The sequence below is a fragment of the Dioscorea cayenensis genome, chromosome 19 (genome assembly GCF_009730915.1).
Source record: "Dioscorea cayenensis subsp. rotundata cultivar TDr96_F1 chromosome 19, TDr96_F1_v2_PseudoChromosome.rev07_lg8_w22 25.fasta, whole genome shotgun sequence".
Lineage (NCBI taxonomy): Eukaryota > Viridiplantae > Streptophyta > Magnoliopsida > Dioscoreales > Dioscoreaceae > Dioscorea > Dioscorea cayenensis.
The window spans coordinates 20,150,724-20,170,125 of NC_052489.1; the positions used below are offsets into that span (position 1 = coordinate 20,150,724).

At 36.6% G+C, this 19,402-nt stretch overlaps 2 protein-coding genes across 5 annotated transcripts; one reads left to right on the forward strand and one right to left on the reverse strand.

Moving 5' to 3' along the window:
• The first annotated feature begins 8,890 nt into the window (after nt 1–8,890).
• Nucleotides 8,891–9,554, forward strand: LOC120250167 (E3 ubiquitin-protein ligase RHA1B-like). Its single transcript, XM_039258953.1, has one exon. It carries the CDS (start codon nt 8,967–8,969, stop codon nt 9,435–9,437), a length of 471 nt encoding a protein of 156 aa, XP_039114887.1. The 5' UTR covers nt 8,891–8,966; the 3' UTR covers nt 9,438–9,554.
• A 2,378-nt stretch (nt 9,555–11,932) lies between these two features.
• On the reverse strand, nt 11,933–19,057 carry LOC120250634. Of its 4 annotated transcripts, none has more exons than XM_039259461.1 (6): nt 18,782–19,057; nt 17,150–17,239; nt 16,562–16,915; nt 14,933–16,469; nt 13,834–14,782; nt 11,933–13,743 (listed from the first exon to the last, which is right to left on the reverse strand). In XM_039259461.1, exons 2-6 carry the CDS (start codon nt 17,150–17,152, stop codon nt 12,354–12,356), a joined length of 4,233 nt encoding a protein of 1,410 aa, XP_039115395.1. In that variant the 5' UTR covers nt 17,153–17,239; nt 18,782–19,057; the 3' UTR covers nt 11,933–12,353. The 4 variants fall into 4 exon arrangements, with proteins under 4 accessions (XP_039115395.1, XP_039115393.1, XP_039115392.1 ...); XM_039259459.1 differs by adding an exon at nt 18,173–18,346 and having other exon boundaries at nt 13,834–16,469; XM_039259458.1 differs by having other exon boundaries at nt 13,834–16,469.
• Between the last annotated feature and the right edge of the window lie 345 nt (nt 19,058–19,402).

A 19,402-nucleotide genomic window follows, 5' to 3' on the forward strand; every position in this document is an offset into this window, starting at 1 on the left:
TTATGTGATCTAAAATTTTTCATAAAGATCATTATACTCCTACCATTTTTCTCATGAAGTCCATATTTAGAACAAATTTGATTTAAGTATAAATCATCAAATTCCAAATGGAATCCAGATGATATGGGCTTATAAAAATAAAATAGAAAAATGCATATCCACGTTAAGCACTCCCAGAATGAATCGGAAGTATGGCAATCAATTTTTTATATTCTAAATGATTCTTCCAAGTTTTTCCAAGAACAACCATTTGTTGAGTTTGTCAAACTAGTGAAAATCGTGTGCTCTATATACGCACGTACTCATATCTACAGTAAGCATTCTAAGAACAAATTAGAAATATGTAAATTAATTTTTCCCAAATTTTAAATGATTCTCCCTAGTCTTTTCAAGAATGAGCATTTGCTAATACCATGAGTTCTTGCATTATTGGGTGTTTTGGGTCAAAGCTAAGAAACAATTATTTGATCACAAACATTGTATAATTTCAAACACTTCACAATTTGACTGTGCTAAACTATGTCACACAAATAGAAAACTGACCTCTAATGCTTAGAAGGCCCTTTCAATTCTCATCCTTAAAGTGGATACCTCATAGTTTCCTACAAATTTTTGCTCGATCAATTTGATTAATTTTACTCTCAAAATCATTTTAAAAATCCTCATCACTTGCCTTAGCAAGGTTCTGGGTTAATTTGTTGGCACCCCTCAATCAGCTTTCATATAAAAAAAGATATATTTCAGATAACATTGTATTGGCGGAGGAACTATTATTCAGTCTTAAAAATTGCATGATTTTTGGTAACATCATCAAAGTAGATTTGGTAAAAGAATTTAATATGGTGGACTAGAATTTACTTCTTAATCTTCTATTAGCTAGGGGCTATGGGGCTTACTAGGTTGATTGGATTAAAAACATACTCTACACTCCATAGCTTCCATCCTCATTAATGGCTCTCCAATTGATTACATCAAATATAACTATGGTTTACAGCAGGGCAACCTTATCACACCTTTGCTCTTCGTCCTCATAACTAATGTCCTAAACACCATGTTGTTGCATGCCCTCTCGTAAAGGGACCTTTATAGGGTACCACTAGGTAAGTTTAGTAAGACGTGTCATCTCTAGTGTGCCAATGATCTGCTAATCCTATGGGCAAGAGGTATCAACGACCTTAAGATGATAAAGTTTATTCTCTATCTGTTTGAAGGCATCTCAGGGTTGTCTATCAACTTCAAGAAAGCACTCCTATATTACACAAGATACATGCAAGTTCCTATCTTCTTAACACCTCTTTGTCTAGGACTCTCAATTATTCCACGGGTCTTCAATCTCTTACTTACCTAGGTTTCCCATTTCTAGCAAACATCATCGTCATCAAGAATGAGAAAATCTCATTTTGGAAATCCAAACTCTGTTATTAGGTGGCAAACTCACATTGGTGAACTTTGTCCTCATATCCATCCCAACTTAATGGATGTCTATTTTTGAATTTCCAACTTAGGTTTCTAGGGCCAGGGCCATTAATAGTATCCTCCATGATTCTCTCCTATTTGGACCTAGAGTTCATAAGCATGGTTGTTGGCTAGTAAGTTGAAGTTGATTGTGTAAATCAGGTTGGGGTGTTATGAATCTCAAAGACTTTAACAATGCCCTTTCTAGGGAAATGGTGATGGAAAATTGTGTCAAGTTCAAGCTAGTGTGCATCCCATGTATTCTACTTTAATTATTTCTAGGGCATCGCCCTTAGGAACCTATTTAACAAGCCGCCTTTGAGAAGGTCTTTTTTCTAAGCTGTTTTTTAAGTTGTCTCCTGGCATTCATGGTGTAATATCCTGAATTTTTGGATACCCATTGAAAATTATATTCAATGTATTATCACAGCTGCAGTAAGATTATTCTGTAGAGTAGTTCTATGGATGAGCCTAAATGGAAACCACGAGTTATATGTGAGAGTTCATAAAAGATTTTGGGTTCACAAGTAAATAAGAGGATTGATCTGAAGTGCTTCCAGCGACCAAGGACTGAAAGATTAGTTGCCAGAGACCTTTATGAAATACTAGTTTATGACATAGGCACCGTTGGAGAGTTTACAAGGACCTTTTGTAAGACTCTTTCCTGATAGGGATTGCAAGTGAATTTCAGCAAAAATTAAAGTTAAAAGAAAAATATGGTTGATTAGTTCAGTTGAAGCTTTTTACTCTATTAATGGCCTTTTAAACCAGTGGAAAAAAAAGAAAGAAAAGAAAAGAAAAAGAAAATGAGAGGCTTGAAGAGTTGGGGTTGGAGATCGTAGAAGGGAGCTCGCCGGAGTGGTTGCTTGCTTGGTAAGAATCTTAATGGTTAGCTTGATGAAAAGCTTGGACAAACTTTGTAAAAATTTGGTATGTTTTGTGAGATTTGGTGTTGATTGGATAGTAAAAGTTTGGTTTATTGTTGTAGATAATGAGTGCTTTAATTTTCCTTTGAAAACATTTGTATTTGAATTGAATCTTGCTTGGAATGGTGGAAGAATTCTCGAATTTACTGTAGATTACTATAACGACTGGAATTAGGGTTTGTTTTGGTTAATTAAATTGATGATGATGATGATGATGATGATGATGATGATGAAAATGATGATTAAGATGGTGATGATAATGGTTGGAAATGTGTTAATTGAGTTTAATTGATTTGGTTTAGTCAAGTTCTTTTGAGTGGGTTTGAACCTAGATGGTTGAATTTAGAGTTGGGTTTGGCTAACCAAGTTGATGTGGTTGAGTTCAATGAATTGATTTGGTCTACGTTTGATCAAATCAAGATAAGTTGTGGCTAGACTTGAATTGTTTTGTCTAAGTTAAGTTAGTTTAGATTGATTTGGGCTTGGTTCAAGTTTTGAGCTAATGATTTTATGGTGAACCAATTAAGGAGAATTGGGTTCAGTTAAACCAAGTTGGTTCAAGAGATTTTGTATAAGACTTAGAATTGGTTCATGGCTGGTTGGTTAAGTTAAACTTGGTTCAGTGAAATTAAGGTTGGTTCAAGTTGGTTTAGGAGGGTATAGCCCAAATTTAGTTGGTATAAGTGCAAGCTAGAGGCTAGTTTGCTTATGCAAGGTCAGGTTTGAACCAGTTGGAGCTAGTGAGCCCAATTAGATATTCAGTTATTATTTCTTATATTTTCGTTTGCGTTCTTTTCGGTCAGTAGCCTATTTTATTTATTTATCCCGTTCTCTTGTTAGGTGGGATTCAGATTTGAGAGGGAGTTCCAAGTCTAGCGAGAAACCCAATGGAGACCAAATGAGTTGGTAGTAGCTACTATTTTGAAATAATTATTTAATGGCTACTATTTGGAAATAATTATTTCATTATTTCATTTTATTATGTTTAATAATTTATATTGTTAAAGGATACTCATATTTATTTGCACTTTGCTATGTCATAGCAATCGTATTAGTACATCCGTTTTGTATAATTATGCGTAGTTTCAATTGTGGCAAATACATATATATATAATTTAATTATTCATTTCAAGTATTTATTTTAATGGTTACGTATGCCTTGACTTTGAATAATTTGTGAAACCATATGTGTATATTAAAATGATTTTACCGTCAATGTTTGTGGAATTGATTTTCATTCATGGCATAGAGATCTTGTCCTGATCTGGACTTTACGGGTATTATATATGTATTGTGATATTAAACTTTCACTGGTTTTTTTATGGTAATTACGGACATTAGTCCGACACTGTAGTGGGGGTCCCACTGTCTGACCTGATGGGAGGCGGTGTGGTCAACCCTGAGTTTACCCTTGGTCAAGAGGAGCGTAAAGCCTGACTGGGTTCATTTATGTGAGAATTCCGGGGTCACCACACTGATTCACAGTGGGTCAACATCATGGTTATGAAGACCTTGAGGTCTCTCAACCTAGTCGCAACGACGGCTAAGTTGAAGAGTGTTTTTAGGCCATTGATTTGAGAACTATTTTACATTACCTGTTATTTTAGATTTTGATGAGGGGCCGAAGCCTAGCTGTCGCTCTTAGAAGAGCAGCCTCTCACAAAGATCATATTTTTTTGAAAAATTTTATTTGACGAGGAGTTTTATGTTTCGATGGTTTAAAGTTAATATTATGCCAAATTTTGGTATTTGTGGAAGTTGAAAACTTTATTTGAGCAATTGATCTTTATATACTCTACATTTAATTATTTGAAATTATTGAGTCACTAACAACCAACTGAAATGAGTTACAGTTGTAGGAGTAGGACCTTACTAGATCGCCTGTGTGAATATAGAGCTAGTCAGGGTTAAGTCCAGGGTTGTAGTGGGTCCCTTTCCTTTCTATTTGTTAAAGTAGTGATCTTGTAGCAGTTGTACCCGCATATTTGAGTATTTAGATTTTTTTTATGTGTATTTGAACCTGTAGTTTGTGTAAAAATTGCCAATCATGTTCTGTAAGTAATTTTATTTCACAGGGGTGTCAGTCTTCCACTTAAAATAAAATGGGCTTTAACTGATGAGTGCTACATTTACCTCAATAGAAGGGGTGGGTGTGACACATGGCCTCAATCACCTTGTTATCAATCACAGTTCCTCTACCTTATTCTAACTAAAGTGTGGGGTCAAAAGGTGTCCGCCTTACTACCTTTCACTAGAGGAATTTAGCAACTCTCATAGCCAGTGGGGCACAATCAAGGATCTAATCTCCACCGCCCCACTTTTGGACTCATCCTTGGATATTATAATGACTAGTATTTCCTTGTCCACAAGGAGGCACTTCAAATCATGGTGTCTCACCTCTGCTGGTTGCTTTATATTTAAATCCTTTACAACATTCTTAATAATGGTGATCGCAGATGCTCTATCTCCCAAGATATTTAGAAGGGTTCCTGTTAACAGAAAGTCAATACCTTTATTTGGCTAGCTAGGATAACAAGATTTTCATGCTAGGGAACTTGGCCTCTAAACACGGCATTTTTCTCCTAACTAACTTTGTGTGTTTTGACACTAAGCAAATGAGTCAATTGATCATTTATTTATCAAATGTTCTTTGGTTGCCCAAGTCTGGAATCACTTTAGGCACATTTGTTAGGCTCATCTCCTCTCGTCTCTTTTGGACCTATGGGGCCTTTAAAGACTCCAGCTTAGTAATCCAACTGCGGAAATCTAAGATGTTTTTGCAAGAGCTAGGCTCTGAAGCATCTAGCTAGAAATAAATATTCGCATTTTTAACACAAAAACGCTCCCTCATGTTACAACCATTGTCAAGATTATTCATATATTCATTTTGTGAGTTACTACAGCTCCCACACCCAAGAAACAAAAGCTAGAGGATTTATCAATATTGTTAAGTGAGGCTAATTTATTAAAATAATGTTGTTTTTTTTATTAATTCCCAAAATACGCATTTCTGTAACTATTTATGGAATTGCGCATTTTGTATTTTTTTATTATTTTTTTAAATTAGCGGGTCCCACTGTCATTTTTTTAATATTTAAATTTAATTTTTTTAAAAAACAGAGGGACCAATTATATTTTTAATATTAAGTTTTTATTTTTTTTTAAAACTGCGGGCCCCGGTAGTTTTTAAATTAAAAACATTTTACATCCAACCCCTTATAATTTTCATTAATTTTTATTATAACTTATTTTTTCTCACTTATATTATGTTATTTTTACTTTCATCTAATTATGTAGGTATGTTAATAATTTAAATAAATAATTTTAATATTTTTTCATTAGTAAAGGGGGTTGTTGGGATGAATTATTGGTGGCGTAAAGCACTCTGCAGTCGTGAGAGTCGTTGGATGAAATTGATCTTGGCAGTAGATTTTGTTGGGTGGAGGCTATATAAACCCTCCGAGTTACTTTTCTAAAAACAGCAAGTATTTTACATAAGAAAAAAATTATCAATATAGAGAGAAGCTCTTCTTTAAAAATTAATGTATTTTAGAAAAAGAACTTGGAGGGTTTATATAGGCGCCAGCTGCAAAATGGATGGCGAGATCGATTTCGTCGATGACTCGTGAGATAGGTGGAGTGCTATCGCCTGATATCGTCGCAACACTACGATGAAAAATATTAAAAGTATTTGATTTAAATTGATAACGACCGGTTCTGATAGTGAAAAGTAACGTAATAAGTGAGAAAAAATAAGTTATAATAAAAATTAATGAAAATTATAAGGGTTTGGATGTAAAATGTTTTTAATTTAAAAACTACCGGGACCCGCAGTTTTAAAAAAAATAAAAACTTAATATTAAAAATATAATGGGTCCCTCTGTTTTTTAAAAAAATTAAATTTAAATATTAAAAAATGATAGTGGGGCCACTAATTAAAAATAATAATAATAATAATAATATAAAATACGTAATTCCGTAAATAATTACAAAAATGCATATTTTAAGAATTAATAAAAAAAAACAACATTATTTTAATAAATTAGCCGTTAAGTGAAGCCTTGAGTTCCGAAGGTCCCATGATGATAATGTCATAGAAAACCTAGGTGTGATGACTACCGGCATTGAGATCCAACATAGCAACCTAATGTAACCTAGAGGACTGATCATGCTATATCTATCAAGAGGGGTTACTTAGGTATTATGATCTTTTATTTCAATTTTTTATGTTTTTGTGTTAGTTTTTTTTTTCCTCTCGCTCTTGTATTTCTATTAGTCCACAACTAGCGGATGATTTTTTATTTTTATTTTGTTTTTATACATTCATGGTATTTTTTGTTTTTAATATCTCAATGTATCCATTTTATCAAATATATATATATATATATATATATATATATTTATATAACTATGAAGGAGATCGCGATAGACCTATTTAAGATAGTATGATGCCTAGGAAAACCCCTAATTTATAATAACAATTCAACTAATTTATCAATAATTTCTTCTCAAATCTGAGACTCCTGGGAACCAATTTGCAAACCTTTAATTTGCTAATCATATCAAATTTTGTTTGCTAGCTAGACCCCCCAAAATATTCTTTTCAAAATCAAAAAATTAAAATCTATGATTTCTAGATATCTACTTTTCGCCTAGAAAAACATAGGGTACTAAAATCAAAACCTAAAAAATAGGTCCAGCGAGGCTAGGTTCATTGTATCTCTCTCTCTTGACACTGACCAATGCCCCAACCCAAATGTGGTGGGGTGACCAATGGCCCAACCAAATGTGGTGGGGGTGGGTGGGTCTGGCTGCTAGTTGGTACACTAGCTATAGGCTATAGCTATATTATTTATATGTACTATATATATATCATTCTCACAAGATTCATGTGTCCTTTGTAAGCACTTCACTAAGTATCAAGGGAGTCCTTGATTTTTATTAAACAACTTAACTAATCATGTTGATCGTATTAGATAATTGAATATGCTAAGTCTTGAATTTCATATAACTGAATATATTTATATATCTATTACATAAATTTCATACAATAATAAATTTCATAAAATAAATTGGAGTGCAAATTTTGTCTTTTAATTGTTTTTTGTGATTTTTGTAAATAATATTAAAAACCTAGTTAAAAATCATTAATGAAATTAATTTCTTTTAAATACATTTTATTTCCAATGGACTTCAAGAGGAATTATATAATATAGACTTCGAAGTGAACAGAAACATTAGTGTGATATATAATATGGTTAAGGATACATTCTAGTTGGTTGAGAAAGGCCACATGGGGATGTTGGCTTTTTGTCTCCAGGCCTAATGGCTAGTATCATTAATTAAAAGATATGCAACCCTTATTAAAGGTTTAATTACCGTAAAAAATCCTATAATTGTGTACTTTCTGTTTTTTTAGTCATTCTAATACTTTTAAGTATAATTAAATCCTCATATTTGGTCGAGTTTTGTCGTTCTAGTCCATAACAATATTTTTAAGTACAATAAAGTTCTTACAATTTACGTTTATCCATCTACACCGCAGATTAAAATGACTCAACTCGACTAAATATGAGGACTTAATTGTATCTAAAAATATTGTAAAGACTAAAAGGACAGAAAGTACACAATTACAAAGACTTATATAGCAATTAAACCCTTATTAAATTGTTATAGTTTTTATTTGTATATAGCATAGACAATTCATCACACTATGTGTCTCAATCGTATATTATGAAAAAAATCGTCTCAATTGTATATTGAGGGAAAAAAAAAAATCAAACCCATAATTTTACATGCAAGTTAAGTCAAATATCTTAAATTATTAACATATTTACAAATATCGTAGATTAGAAACATGCTCATATTGTTGTAGTTTAAAACCATTTAGCAGTTTCTCTACAATTAATCTATGCTCAAAAGTATTTATGCCAAAAAGCCTTTCCAATTTCCAACCATAAGTGATCTTTATTTATAGTTAAATTATTTTAAAGGATATATATATATATATAAACTCTAACCGATCTATTTTTCTTAGGAATAATGAACAAATTAGGAAAAAAAAAATCTATTATATAAAATCAGAAGGCATTCCTCTCTTTTGAGGTGGCTCTATCCAATTCTTAAATGAGTTGTTTTACATGGTTTTGAATGCGATCAATCTATTTATTTCGAGATAAAAATAAAAATAAATTTAATATAACATAGAAACCCACCAAAATCAATAACAATTTTTATGCCTATTAAAAACATTATTTAAAAAATAAAATAAAATAACCAAATTTAATAAAATAATTCACATGTTATATGGAATGAAATGATTTACATATATATTTTTTATTATTTAAATTGAATTCTCAATCTCTCACATAAAAATTAAAAGTTTTACCCTCTCCGCTACGTGGTCAAGTTAATCCTTATTCAATAAATCTATTGCAAAAATATTAATATAAAAACACAATTAGTAAATAAATAATATTTTCTAAAGGGTATTTCTGAAAAAACGCTTCAATTATAAGTTTATAACTATCAAACGAGAGAGAAAGAGAAAGAGAAAGCTAAGAAGAAAGAGAGAGAGAGAGAGAGATGGGATTCCCCACGAGCTACTCACCGATGTTCCTCCCGAGCCTCTTCATTCCCTTGGCCTTCCTTCTCGCCTTCGTCCGTCGTTTCCTCATCGCCTTCTTCCACTCCATCGGCCTCTCCAACCTCCTTTTCCTTAACTCCATTGACCAATCCCAATCCCAATCCCAATCCCAATCCCCACCCTTCTTCTTCCCCTCCCTCTCCGCTCTTCTTATCCAGGAATCTCTCCCGATCCTCCACTTTGATGATCTCCGGCACCATCCGGGATACGCCGGCGCAGAGAGCTGCGCGGTGTGCTTGCACGATTTTGAAGGCTCGGCGGAAGTACGGCGGCTCCGTAATTGCAGACATGTGTTCCATCGCTGCTGCCTGGATCGATGGATCGAGCTCGATCAGTGTAGTTGTCCTCTTTGTCGCTCTTCTCTCATCCCTTCCCACCTCGACGATGCCTTCTTTGGCCGCCGTCTCTGATTCCTATTCTCTTTCTCCGGCGAGCTAGGGTTTCTTTTCCTTGCATTCATCTCTCTTTCTTTCTCAGTCTCTGAATGAATGAATGAATGAAAGGAAAGAACATGAAACTTAAATTTATTTATTTATTTCTTTTCAGTACTTATTAATTAATACAGTATTTCCATTTCTTTATTTAATTTTTCATTTAATTTTATTTTTTAAATAAAAATAACATTTTATCACTAGAATATATTTATATGAGCCTCATCATCAACTATGGAGTTACTCAATGATTTTTCTTCAAAAAAAAATATTTTATTAATTAAATAAATTGTCAGAATGTAAATAAAGGGAGATGAAATTAGTAAAAGAAATATTTTATAGCCAGCGCCACGTGTGCATTCCTCAAACCATTTTATTTTTGTCAGAATAAAAACACAGGACTTTTTGACCTCATTATTTATTAATTATTTATTTATATATTTAATTTGTTTTATTTTGGATTTTGTTAATTAATGAGTTAAATATGAAGTTGGTGAAAGGGTGTTTTGCATTGATAGTTGACTGACATTAACGAATAGTTTAAAAAATAAATAAATAAATAAATATTGTTAAAAAAAATATTTCAATCTCAATTTATGTAAATTGAGGATGGTTGAGGTATTAATTTTATATTTATACAATTCTTGTTGGGTTTTTTTATTTTATTAAAAACAACAACAACAACAAACATTGAATCATATTTGGAGCTAGACAATATCCTTCGGAATTAAGTGAAATACGTGACTTTTAATCCATGATCCTGTGACTCCAGAACAAGGATTAAAACAAAATCATAAGTTTTTCAAATTTTAATGACCAAAATCAATGATAACGTAAATCTAAAAGGCCTCAGAAATAAAGCATGGATCTTCCCTGAGGTTTATATCATGTCGAAAAATAAAACATCTCAAACATTCAGAGAAATTAGCTGATAAGATATGGAACAGTGCTTATAAGTGGCAATAAAGTGGTAAACTAGCCATATATTAAAATAAAAGACAGATGGAACCATTTCTTTAATGTTTCATAAACCTACCATTTTAGCTTTCATTCTACCATCCTTTTAACCATATTCCACAAGCAAGCTCCAGTTCCAAGTTCAAACACTGTAACAACTCCAACTCAAACTACTCCAACTCCAATTACAAAACCATAACAGTTTAACCATTCTGCCGTCAGGATCTATATTCATATTGAATTAAATCTCAGAAGCAGCAAATTTCCTCAGAAATGCCCATATTACAACTTCAAAACAAGAAAAGCTGGTGTTCAGTAACCAATATTAAACAAGTAAACAACAATTCATAAATGAATGTGCAAAAATTTCACAGGCGGCGCAATTGAAGTCGAGGTTTCATCTCGCTGCATCATCAAAGGTGAGATGTATCATCAAAGGTTGCAAGCAGTTGTTTCCCTGTAATGATATTAAACAAAAATTCGCATGAACCTGCTTGTCAAGAACAAGTACTCGTCCCAATGTATGCTGCGGAACTTATAAACATAAGATCACTAACAAAACGAATTCAATCAAGTGTTTGAGCACCAAACTATTGGTAAACAAACTCAGACATCTGCAGATCTTCACCTTTGAAGCATTTGAAGGCAATGTTACAACCAGGCCAAATAGTTGCAAACCACATGCAGGCAGCCAACTAAAATTGAAGGCATGACCCTATGGTTTAACAATGAAGAATAATGAGGCTAATGAGGCTGCAGATATTTTGATGAAATGAAGGATACAAAACTGAAACATCAGCCAAATAGTTGCAAACCACATGCAGGCAGCCAACTAAAATTGAAGACATGACCCTCCGGTTCAACAATGAAGAATAACGAGCTGCAGATATTTTGATGAAATGAAGGATAGAAAGTGAAACATCAGCACTGCAGGATAACATAATGAAGAGTTTGAGGTGTTTGCATTACGAGAATTCATACTTACTCACCTTCTGTATGCCTGGAGTTGTAGAAAGTTTTAATAGCAGATGTTGTTGCTTCAAAACTGACTGGAAAGTATTACTACTGACTAGGATAATAGTCATACCAAGCCACATAATTCCGTCCAATCTTGACATAAACAATAACATCACAAATATACCAACACAGAATACAGAACTTGATAAAATAAGGGTTCACCCTGGCCAGTAATTACCAGTTGTTCAAGGGGACCTTTCCCCCTTTTTTTTGTGAGCAAACAATCTGACACGCTTTGAAACATTTGCAAACAAAATACCAACTAGATTTTAACAGTGCACAAAACAATGATCATGAGTCAATTTTGTAATTAAGTCCCACTGCAATATGACTGATTGCCAGAAAACACACGAGAAGAAAGCAAAACGTGGAAACTATCAACAAGTGTATCAATATAAATAAAAATATTGTTTCCATCATTTTAGGTTCCTGTCTAATTTTTTCTTTTCCTGTCGTTTCCTGATTCAAACATGACTATCAAGAAGACAATGGAAGATAGATACGAGCCAACATATGATCATTTACTATGTGATGACTGATACAAGTTGTAAGCCATTGTTACAAAAGTTTATCACCAAAGAAGGTAGAACACAAATGAACACTCTTCAAACAAAATTAATGCATGACCTCAAGAATGGGGAAAAAATGTATGCAAGTCACAAGTAATTGGTATTTTTCTGAAGGATCATGTTAAAATAGCCCTCATACAGCAAAAAAAAATCACAATCAAAATGGGCCTAAATAAATTAGGTCAGACGGGGCTAAGAAAATCAGAATCAACTCAAAACAAAAACTCTAAATCGAACTGATGTTGAGAATTTTTACAAGAGCTAGAAGTAAGAAGGTATTTACTCTGTAGATAGAGATATCATTCTCTAATAGACGAAAGACTGGTTCAGATAAGCACCCACATAAATCATGTCACGAATTTCTTCCCATCCGTTGGTCCATCTCTTCAGGGCATTGTTGGATGTCATGCAACTTATCATTGTCAGTATGATTTCCATCTCTAGCATATCTAAAATGGCCCTTCTTCTCTGTGGTGATCCGAGCTGAATCTCCAAGTTGGCACTCCACTTCCCTGTCAAAATCTCTTGAATTCCCTCTTTGTTCAAATTTTGAAGAAACTTTTGATCTAGGGTGTACCCTGAAACCACCTTCGAAATCATAGTGGAATTGCCTTGTACTAACACCATTATCATACTGTCTCACAGAATGAATCATTTCGTATCTGTTAACATTTCCTCTCCTATCATCACGGTCCCCATCGCGCCTAGAACTCCTATTAGGACCAACAAATTCAGCAAACCTGCCTGACAGCACTGGTTGATGGTACTCTTCCTGTTTCAGTCTTCGTGGAGAACCACTTTGATCTCCTCTATGGCTTCGTGAGAATAATCTTCTTGGTGGGCTCCTCTCTGAAGATTGTTTGTATCCATGTTCCCTAAAGTCCAGTAAATCCTTTCTTTCATTCATCCATCTAGATGAATGAGGTATTGAAGTATGATCTCTGGAAATTGGGGAAATGTGATCCCTAAAACCTGATCCCTGTTGGGGTGACTTCACTCTCACCAGCCTGTCTTGAGACTTGAAATTCTGAGATCTGTTAAGAAGATTTGAACTGGGACCACCATGCCGTCTGTTTTCACTCCTTCTGGAAGATGTCCAATTATGTGGAGAACGAGTTCTAGATCTTGAAGGAGATCCTGTGCGGGACCGCAACATATGTGGAGGTCTTTCCTGAGGAGAAAAGCTGTGTTCTCTCCTAGATAATGGGCGGTGCACTGATAATGATGAATTTATGTCATCATCTAGCTGATCAAAACTCTTCCTGTAATCAGGTCTCTGCATTTGAGGACCATATGGATGGGCCCTGCCTCGCCCAGAACTAATGTGCCGGTCAGGACTCTCTCTTGAGTTTCCATAACTTAACGGCATGCAATATGATCTATCTGTTTCCACTGGTGACCGCCTTCCCAAGGATCTATATGTATTTTGCGAAGAAGCATTTGCAGAATGTCTGAGAACTCTATGAGAAGGCCCCAGTCCTCCAGCTTTGACAAGTGTTCCATCAGGTGCGACCACAAAGCCATTACTTTCTACCTTAGCAACAGCAGCTGCAGCTGCATTCTTTGAACTAGAGTGGGTGAAACCAGCTGGACCATACTGACTCCTGTGATTATGGCCATCCACCCAACGATGCCCTCTACCTCGGCTGTATCTATTTAGAGGTGATTCACTTCTTCCAACTGATCTATGATCATCAGCATCCCTTTCACCTTTTAATGCTGGACTGCAGTGGTCACTGACTCTGAAAATCATAAATGAAGAGATGAAGTTTAGCAAATAAATATATGAAGAGAGAATTATAAATTAAGAAAGTAGAACCCAGAAATAATACCTGCTTGCTCTCAAGTAGGAATTATTCTTATTGTATGATACATCAGAGGACTTAGGCTTATCAATCTGTGAGGGCAAATTCTTCCTCAAGGATGCTCCCGCCAACTGTCTCAAAGATTCACCAGCCTTGGAAGCACCACCAGAATCTATAGTATGATTTTGATAAAGACAATTACCAACGGAGTCCAGAATTCCATCTCTATATCCACAACCATCAGGCAACCTATCCCACCCTGTGGACCTCATTTTCAAATATGCTCCATCTCCTTCTGCAAGAAGTTCACATTCCCTGCTATTCTTATGACAAACTGAACCAGAAGCTGAAGTATCTGTCTTACCAACAACCTTTCCACTGCCATCCTCTGTGCTCAAACAGTTCGCAGAAGCTCCTTTCAAAACCTTTTGATGGCATTTCTTACCAACTTCAGCCTCCAAAGAGTCTGTCAATGAAAAACAACTCACGGCGGATTGAGTAAACTTCTTATCCACTTTTTTTTCAATCTGACTATCATCATTGACCCCCAACATCCGTCCATTCTCGCATCCAGAAATGTTAAATCGAGGATGAACAGAAGCAGCTTCAAAGGCATTATGCTCTCTGTGGTTGGATGCATAATCCGCACTTTCAGTTTCCCCATCTGCACCCCAGCTATTAAGAACAGATTCCCGGAATTCACCATCCTCATATGGCGAGGCATCATCCCCCAGAAAATCAACTTTTTCTATTCCAACAGGATGGTCATCATCAGTTTGTGATGCATCTGGATCGTAGTCAACATCAACATGATTTTCCAAAGCTACATTATGAGTACAGTTTACATCATCAGCAAAACTAGTATTTGCCGCCAGAGAACTTGAAGGGCCTTCTGCTTGAACTGCCAAAGCCATTCCAACAGGCATGCTTGTGGAAGTACATCTTAAATATTCAGAGCCAGTTTGAACAGGATCATCTGTTTTAGACAAATCCAACTTGTCATAATCCAGCACAGGACATGAACTGTCTTCGATATCCATATCAGCACTTCCAGATGACACTTCATCAAGATTGACTACTGAATGAGATACGATAGAATGTGAATCAGAAGGGTGAGGACTTGTACCTTTGAATGCATCAGCACAAACAGTTTGATCTAAATCTTCAGTAAGTGCAATTTCAGATACAGCCGGCGTAGTTTTGCCCATATTTCCATCAACCAATATATGTGAAGACTCATCAACACCATGACCAACCCCAGGACACTCATCAGTCTTAGCATCCCCTGGACCATTGGTGCATGAAGGTACATTGTTCTCGGCAGAAGGGCTCCTTATATTTGTGGCTTTGACCACATTAGTAGTGGGGTTGGTGTCAGCAGAGTGGTGATCAATATCCACTAATGAAGCTGCAGAGATTGTTTTCTCAAGGGCTACTTCGTTCAGACTTTCCTCCTTTGTTGGTAGTGGATCGCATGCATGAATGGCACCATTGATGTTCACATTATTATCAGGATGTGAACTTACAAAAGATTCCATTTCGATAGCTGAACCAAATTTCAGAAAACTAGCACCTGCACTTTCTCCAGTTAACACACCTGGGTCTGCTGCTGAAATGGAGTAGTTCTTATCTTGATGATGCAAAGGGCATTCATTGTTTGTAGTTCCCAATGAAGCAGTTGAATTGCCTTCTGACTGATTCTTCTCATTGGGTAAATCATCACTCCCATGAAGCAAGTAGCAATCTTTGCCTCTGTCATGATCTGCAGCCAAGTTATCACTCCGAGAGACAGCCTTGCCTTGGATGTTGGATAACTCCACAGAACTACCTGATTGAATTGGAACATCCTCATGGCATCCAGTATCATAAACTCCTGGGTCTTGAAGCCTAAACTTCTCCTGGCCAGCTTCACCAGCCACTTTCATATCTTGAGTGCAATCCTCACCAACCACACTGACAGCAGATGGTTCAGAATTCTTACTTTTATCACAATCACCCCATGCATCCATCACAACATTAAGATCCCAGTGAAGCCTATCATCACGAAATGAAAACTCCCCTCTCGTAGTTTTCTCTGATACATCTTCAGAAGGCTGGAGTGCATTATCTTCAGTTTTATCCAAGCCCTTGTTTGGCAATGCTGAGGTCGCACGATGGCCTATGGCTGACTCACTTATACCATCTAACATGTCAGTTGGGTGCTGGCAAGTCCCTCTTAATGCAGATTCAGGATGTTGATCAGCAATCACAGGAAGTACTACAAACCCTTCATCTCCAGAAGCATGTGTCATGGCAATCGAATCTTCCACATCTCTTCCGCCATCTCCCAAGTTGCTGTCACAAGCAGCTGCTGCCAAGAGTGATATGCCAGAAAAATCTACATTCTTCAAATCAATATCTGACTTGATGACTTCATATGTGGCAATGTCTTGCAGATCCGACTCCATCCCGAACCCAGAAACAGTTTCCAAACTTTGCTGTGTTGCATTTGGTTCAGCCTTACAATATGACGATCTAATCTCTAAAATGCGATCAGGATCAGATAAGTAATGGCGTGATTCAGCTGGGGGTGATGGAGAACGAACTAATGGAACTTTCCTTTTCTTAAAAGGAACGGTCTCTGGTGTTTCACTAAAGCGCCGTCCCAGAATACTCACACCAAGCTGCAAATGAGGACAAAACATTAGAAATAAATAGGATTGCCAAAATATTCCACGAGAGCATCATGTGTTAAAAGCAAACAGAGATCAAGGACCTTCTCAGACTCAGATACTGGTAGGTGTCCTATCTTCGGCCTGTCGTTATTGGTGAGTTCATCAACTCCTTTTGAACTTTTGGCAGAGATTTTGCAATGATTGATCACATTGAAACAAGTTCTAGCTCGTCTCAGAGCCCTCTGTCTACCTTTAGGGCAAACCTTCCAGTTTAAATTAGGATCAATTACTCTTGAGAGTTGCATTCCAACAGTGCTCAGCATACTCTCTGAAATGGCTCCTTGCCTCTCAACCAATAATTTGCCACCACAACCTTTGCACACCTTTGAACTAGCTCGATAATTGGGAAGTTGGACAGGAGTGGCAGATCCCCTGCTACATGAACAGAAACGAATCTGCAAGGACACCAACTTGACAATTAGTCTATAGACCAAGTTCAGCATGACCAAAAGTAAAACACAGACTGGAAATGGAAACTTAAACAGAATAAAAACAAGGGCTCTCAACAGTCTAAAATACACATGATCAAGCAGAAAAACCAGCACCATCTTAAGAACAGCAAGTTTAACAGCTTGTTCTTATGTGCTTCCTGTTTCCAACTGGCAATGATGATGAAGAAAGAAACCAACCATTGAATCAGATCACTGTCGTTATGTTCCTCTGCAAATGTCTGGTTCTGATAATCATTCCCCTATATCCAATCAACTGGAAAACGTCCCCTGTGAAACGAAAAGCCATTTATTAGCGGCAAGCCACAATTCACAATGAACTGTTTGAAGCATCTAATCTACATCAATTAAATAATTGCCATCTGAGAAGTCAAAAGCTCTGGCACCAAGGCCAACTACGCACTGCATTAATGAGACTTCAATGACCAAAACCTTAATATGTGCTCGAGTCACTGGATAAATCAGTAGAGCTAGCATTTCAAATTCCAATTCAGGTATACATTCCAACCAACAATGTCCTTAGAGATCAGACAGAACCAACTAACAGGACCTAATTGAAGATTTTCTCGCATGTAAACAACAGATTATGCAAATGAAAGTAGGAGATAAGATTTTGTTTAAGGCCAGTCATCCCAATATCTTGTGAAAGCCAAAAGAATAATCAGATGCAGCAAGTCAAAAGCCAACTACCATTCCCCGACTTAGAAGCATTGCAACAACTAGAAGAAAAACCTTATGGAAACAAAATCACATCATCCAATCTAAAACAAACAGATTGTCACATATGCTCCCCAAAAGCAAGATCACGGGCGTAGGACGTAATCCTTTACGGAAATGATCCACCAAGATATGCACTCCTCTTTTAATCTCAAAAAAGACATACCCCATTCACAAGTATCCAAAACAACACGTATCAAAAACACAGGCAGGGGAGATCCTAATTCAAGATGCAGAGAAACAGGTGAGGGAACATGACAATCACAAAGTTTCTCCAATCTTCTTGCAGGAGCAGTATGACATAATCCAGGATGGCAGATACCAAACCAACAAATCCTAGTATTTTCCTAAAGCGCTGGTACACGTAGTCAGAAGAAGAAATTTGCCTTCTTTTCCCGGGCAATGAGAGCAGGACAACCATCTAGAACAACCTGAATAACCAGAGGCAACCTTAGAGAAGAGAAAGAAGTAGAAATTAGATCCGACCCCTAACAGAGAGCTAAAACTCAAGGACAGGCAGATCAAAGCAGCAATTTCTCCTCATCACGCATCCATATCCCAAAACCGCAACTTGGAGCTCGGAGCCTGTCCAAAAAGCTGTTTATTCACCCCTGTGAAACCCTACCCCTCCATCTGCTTCCTTCTGAGCAGCGATCACCCCTGCAAACATCAGCACCACCATCGCAGGATCAGAAAGCTGAGAACCAGACTAGATCCAAGCCGCAATCCCTCCCTCATCCGTAACGACCAAGATCACAGACCAAATCCCCCAACCCAAGGGCAGCATCACCCAAACCTAAGCAGACCACAAAGTCCAAATCCTAAAGCCTCTGCTACACGAACCAAAACAATGAAGCCATGATCCAAGTCCGAAGCTCCAAACCCCACAAACCAAGAGCAACTCCTCACCATCCCCCACCTTCTCCGGCTTCCAAAACCACAAGCCATTCCACAAAATCCCCAGAAATCAAACCAATGAAAGACCAAAAACCTAATCCAACCTCTCCACCCCCCACCCCCACATCTCCACGATCGAGCGACCCAAAACAAGCAAGAAAACACAGACACAAATTGAAGAGCTAGGGATTTGAATACCTGAATCCGATCGATCGACAACTCATTCACGTCTCAAATCCCTCTCACACCTCCCACACTTCCACCACCTCCCCCTCTTCTCCACCAAACCCCCAAGGATCGATCAGAGATTCCCCTCCTCCTCCTCCACCTCTCTCCGGCAATGAATCCCTAGTCGTCTCCTCCTCTCCGGGCACGAATTCTGCTTGGCTGCTGCTATCCTAGCGTCGTGTGATGATCATCCCCTCCGAAGCTTGTGACCCCATCATCGCCTCCGCTTCCACCACTTAATTTATGTCTGCGGCCTGATAGCACTCTTCCTAATTAACCCCTTCTTTGCCTTTTATTTCCTGTTTTACCATTAGGTTTTTTATTCCTTTCCCCTATTCCCGGTTTTCTTCGACGGTTTTTTCGTTTAGCACCCTCAATATGTTTCTAAATTACTCCATATTATATAGAATGCTTGCTTCCCATTTTTACTGTTTTATTTTTTTTAAAAAAAAAAACTAGTATTTTTTTTAATTTCATATAATAAATTTTAAATTTTTTATTGTACTGATCACGACCTAAAGTATTCACTGCAAGTGCACAGAAAGAAGCTATCTTAGCTGTTTATTATCAAAGCATAATAAGTATGCCGAA

Excerpts from the sequence above, each read along its gene's own strand:
- LOC120250167 (XM_039258953.1), top strand. The coding sequence starts at position 8,967 with ATGGGATTCCCCACGAGCTACTCACCGATGTTCCTCCCGAGCCTCTTC.
- LOC120250634 (XM_039259458.1), bottom strand. Across the intron at positions 16,470-16,561 it reads CAGTATCTGAGTCTGAGAAG|CTTGGTGTGAGTATTCTGGG; the intron begins GTCCTTGATCTC and ends CCTCATTTGCAG. Across the intron at positions 13,744-13,833 it reads TCCTACTTGAGAGCAAGCAG|AGTCAGTGACCACTGCAGTC; the intron begins GTATTATTTCTG and ends TATGATTTTCAG.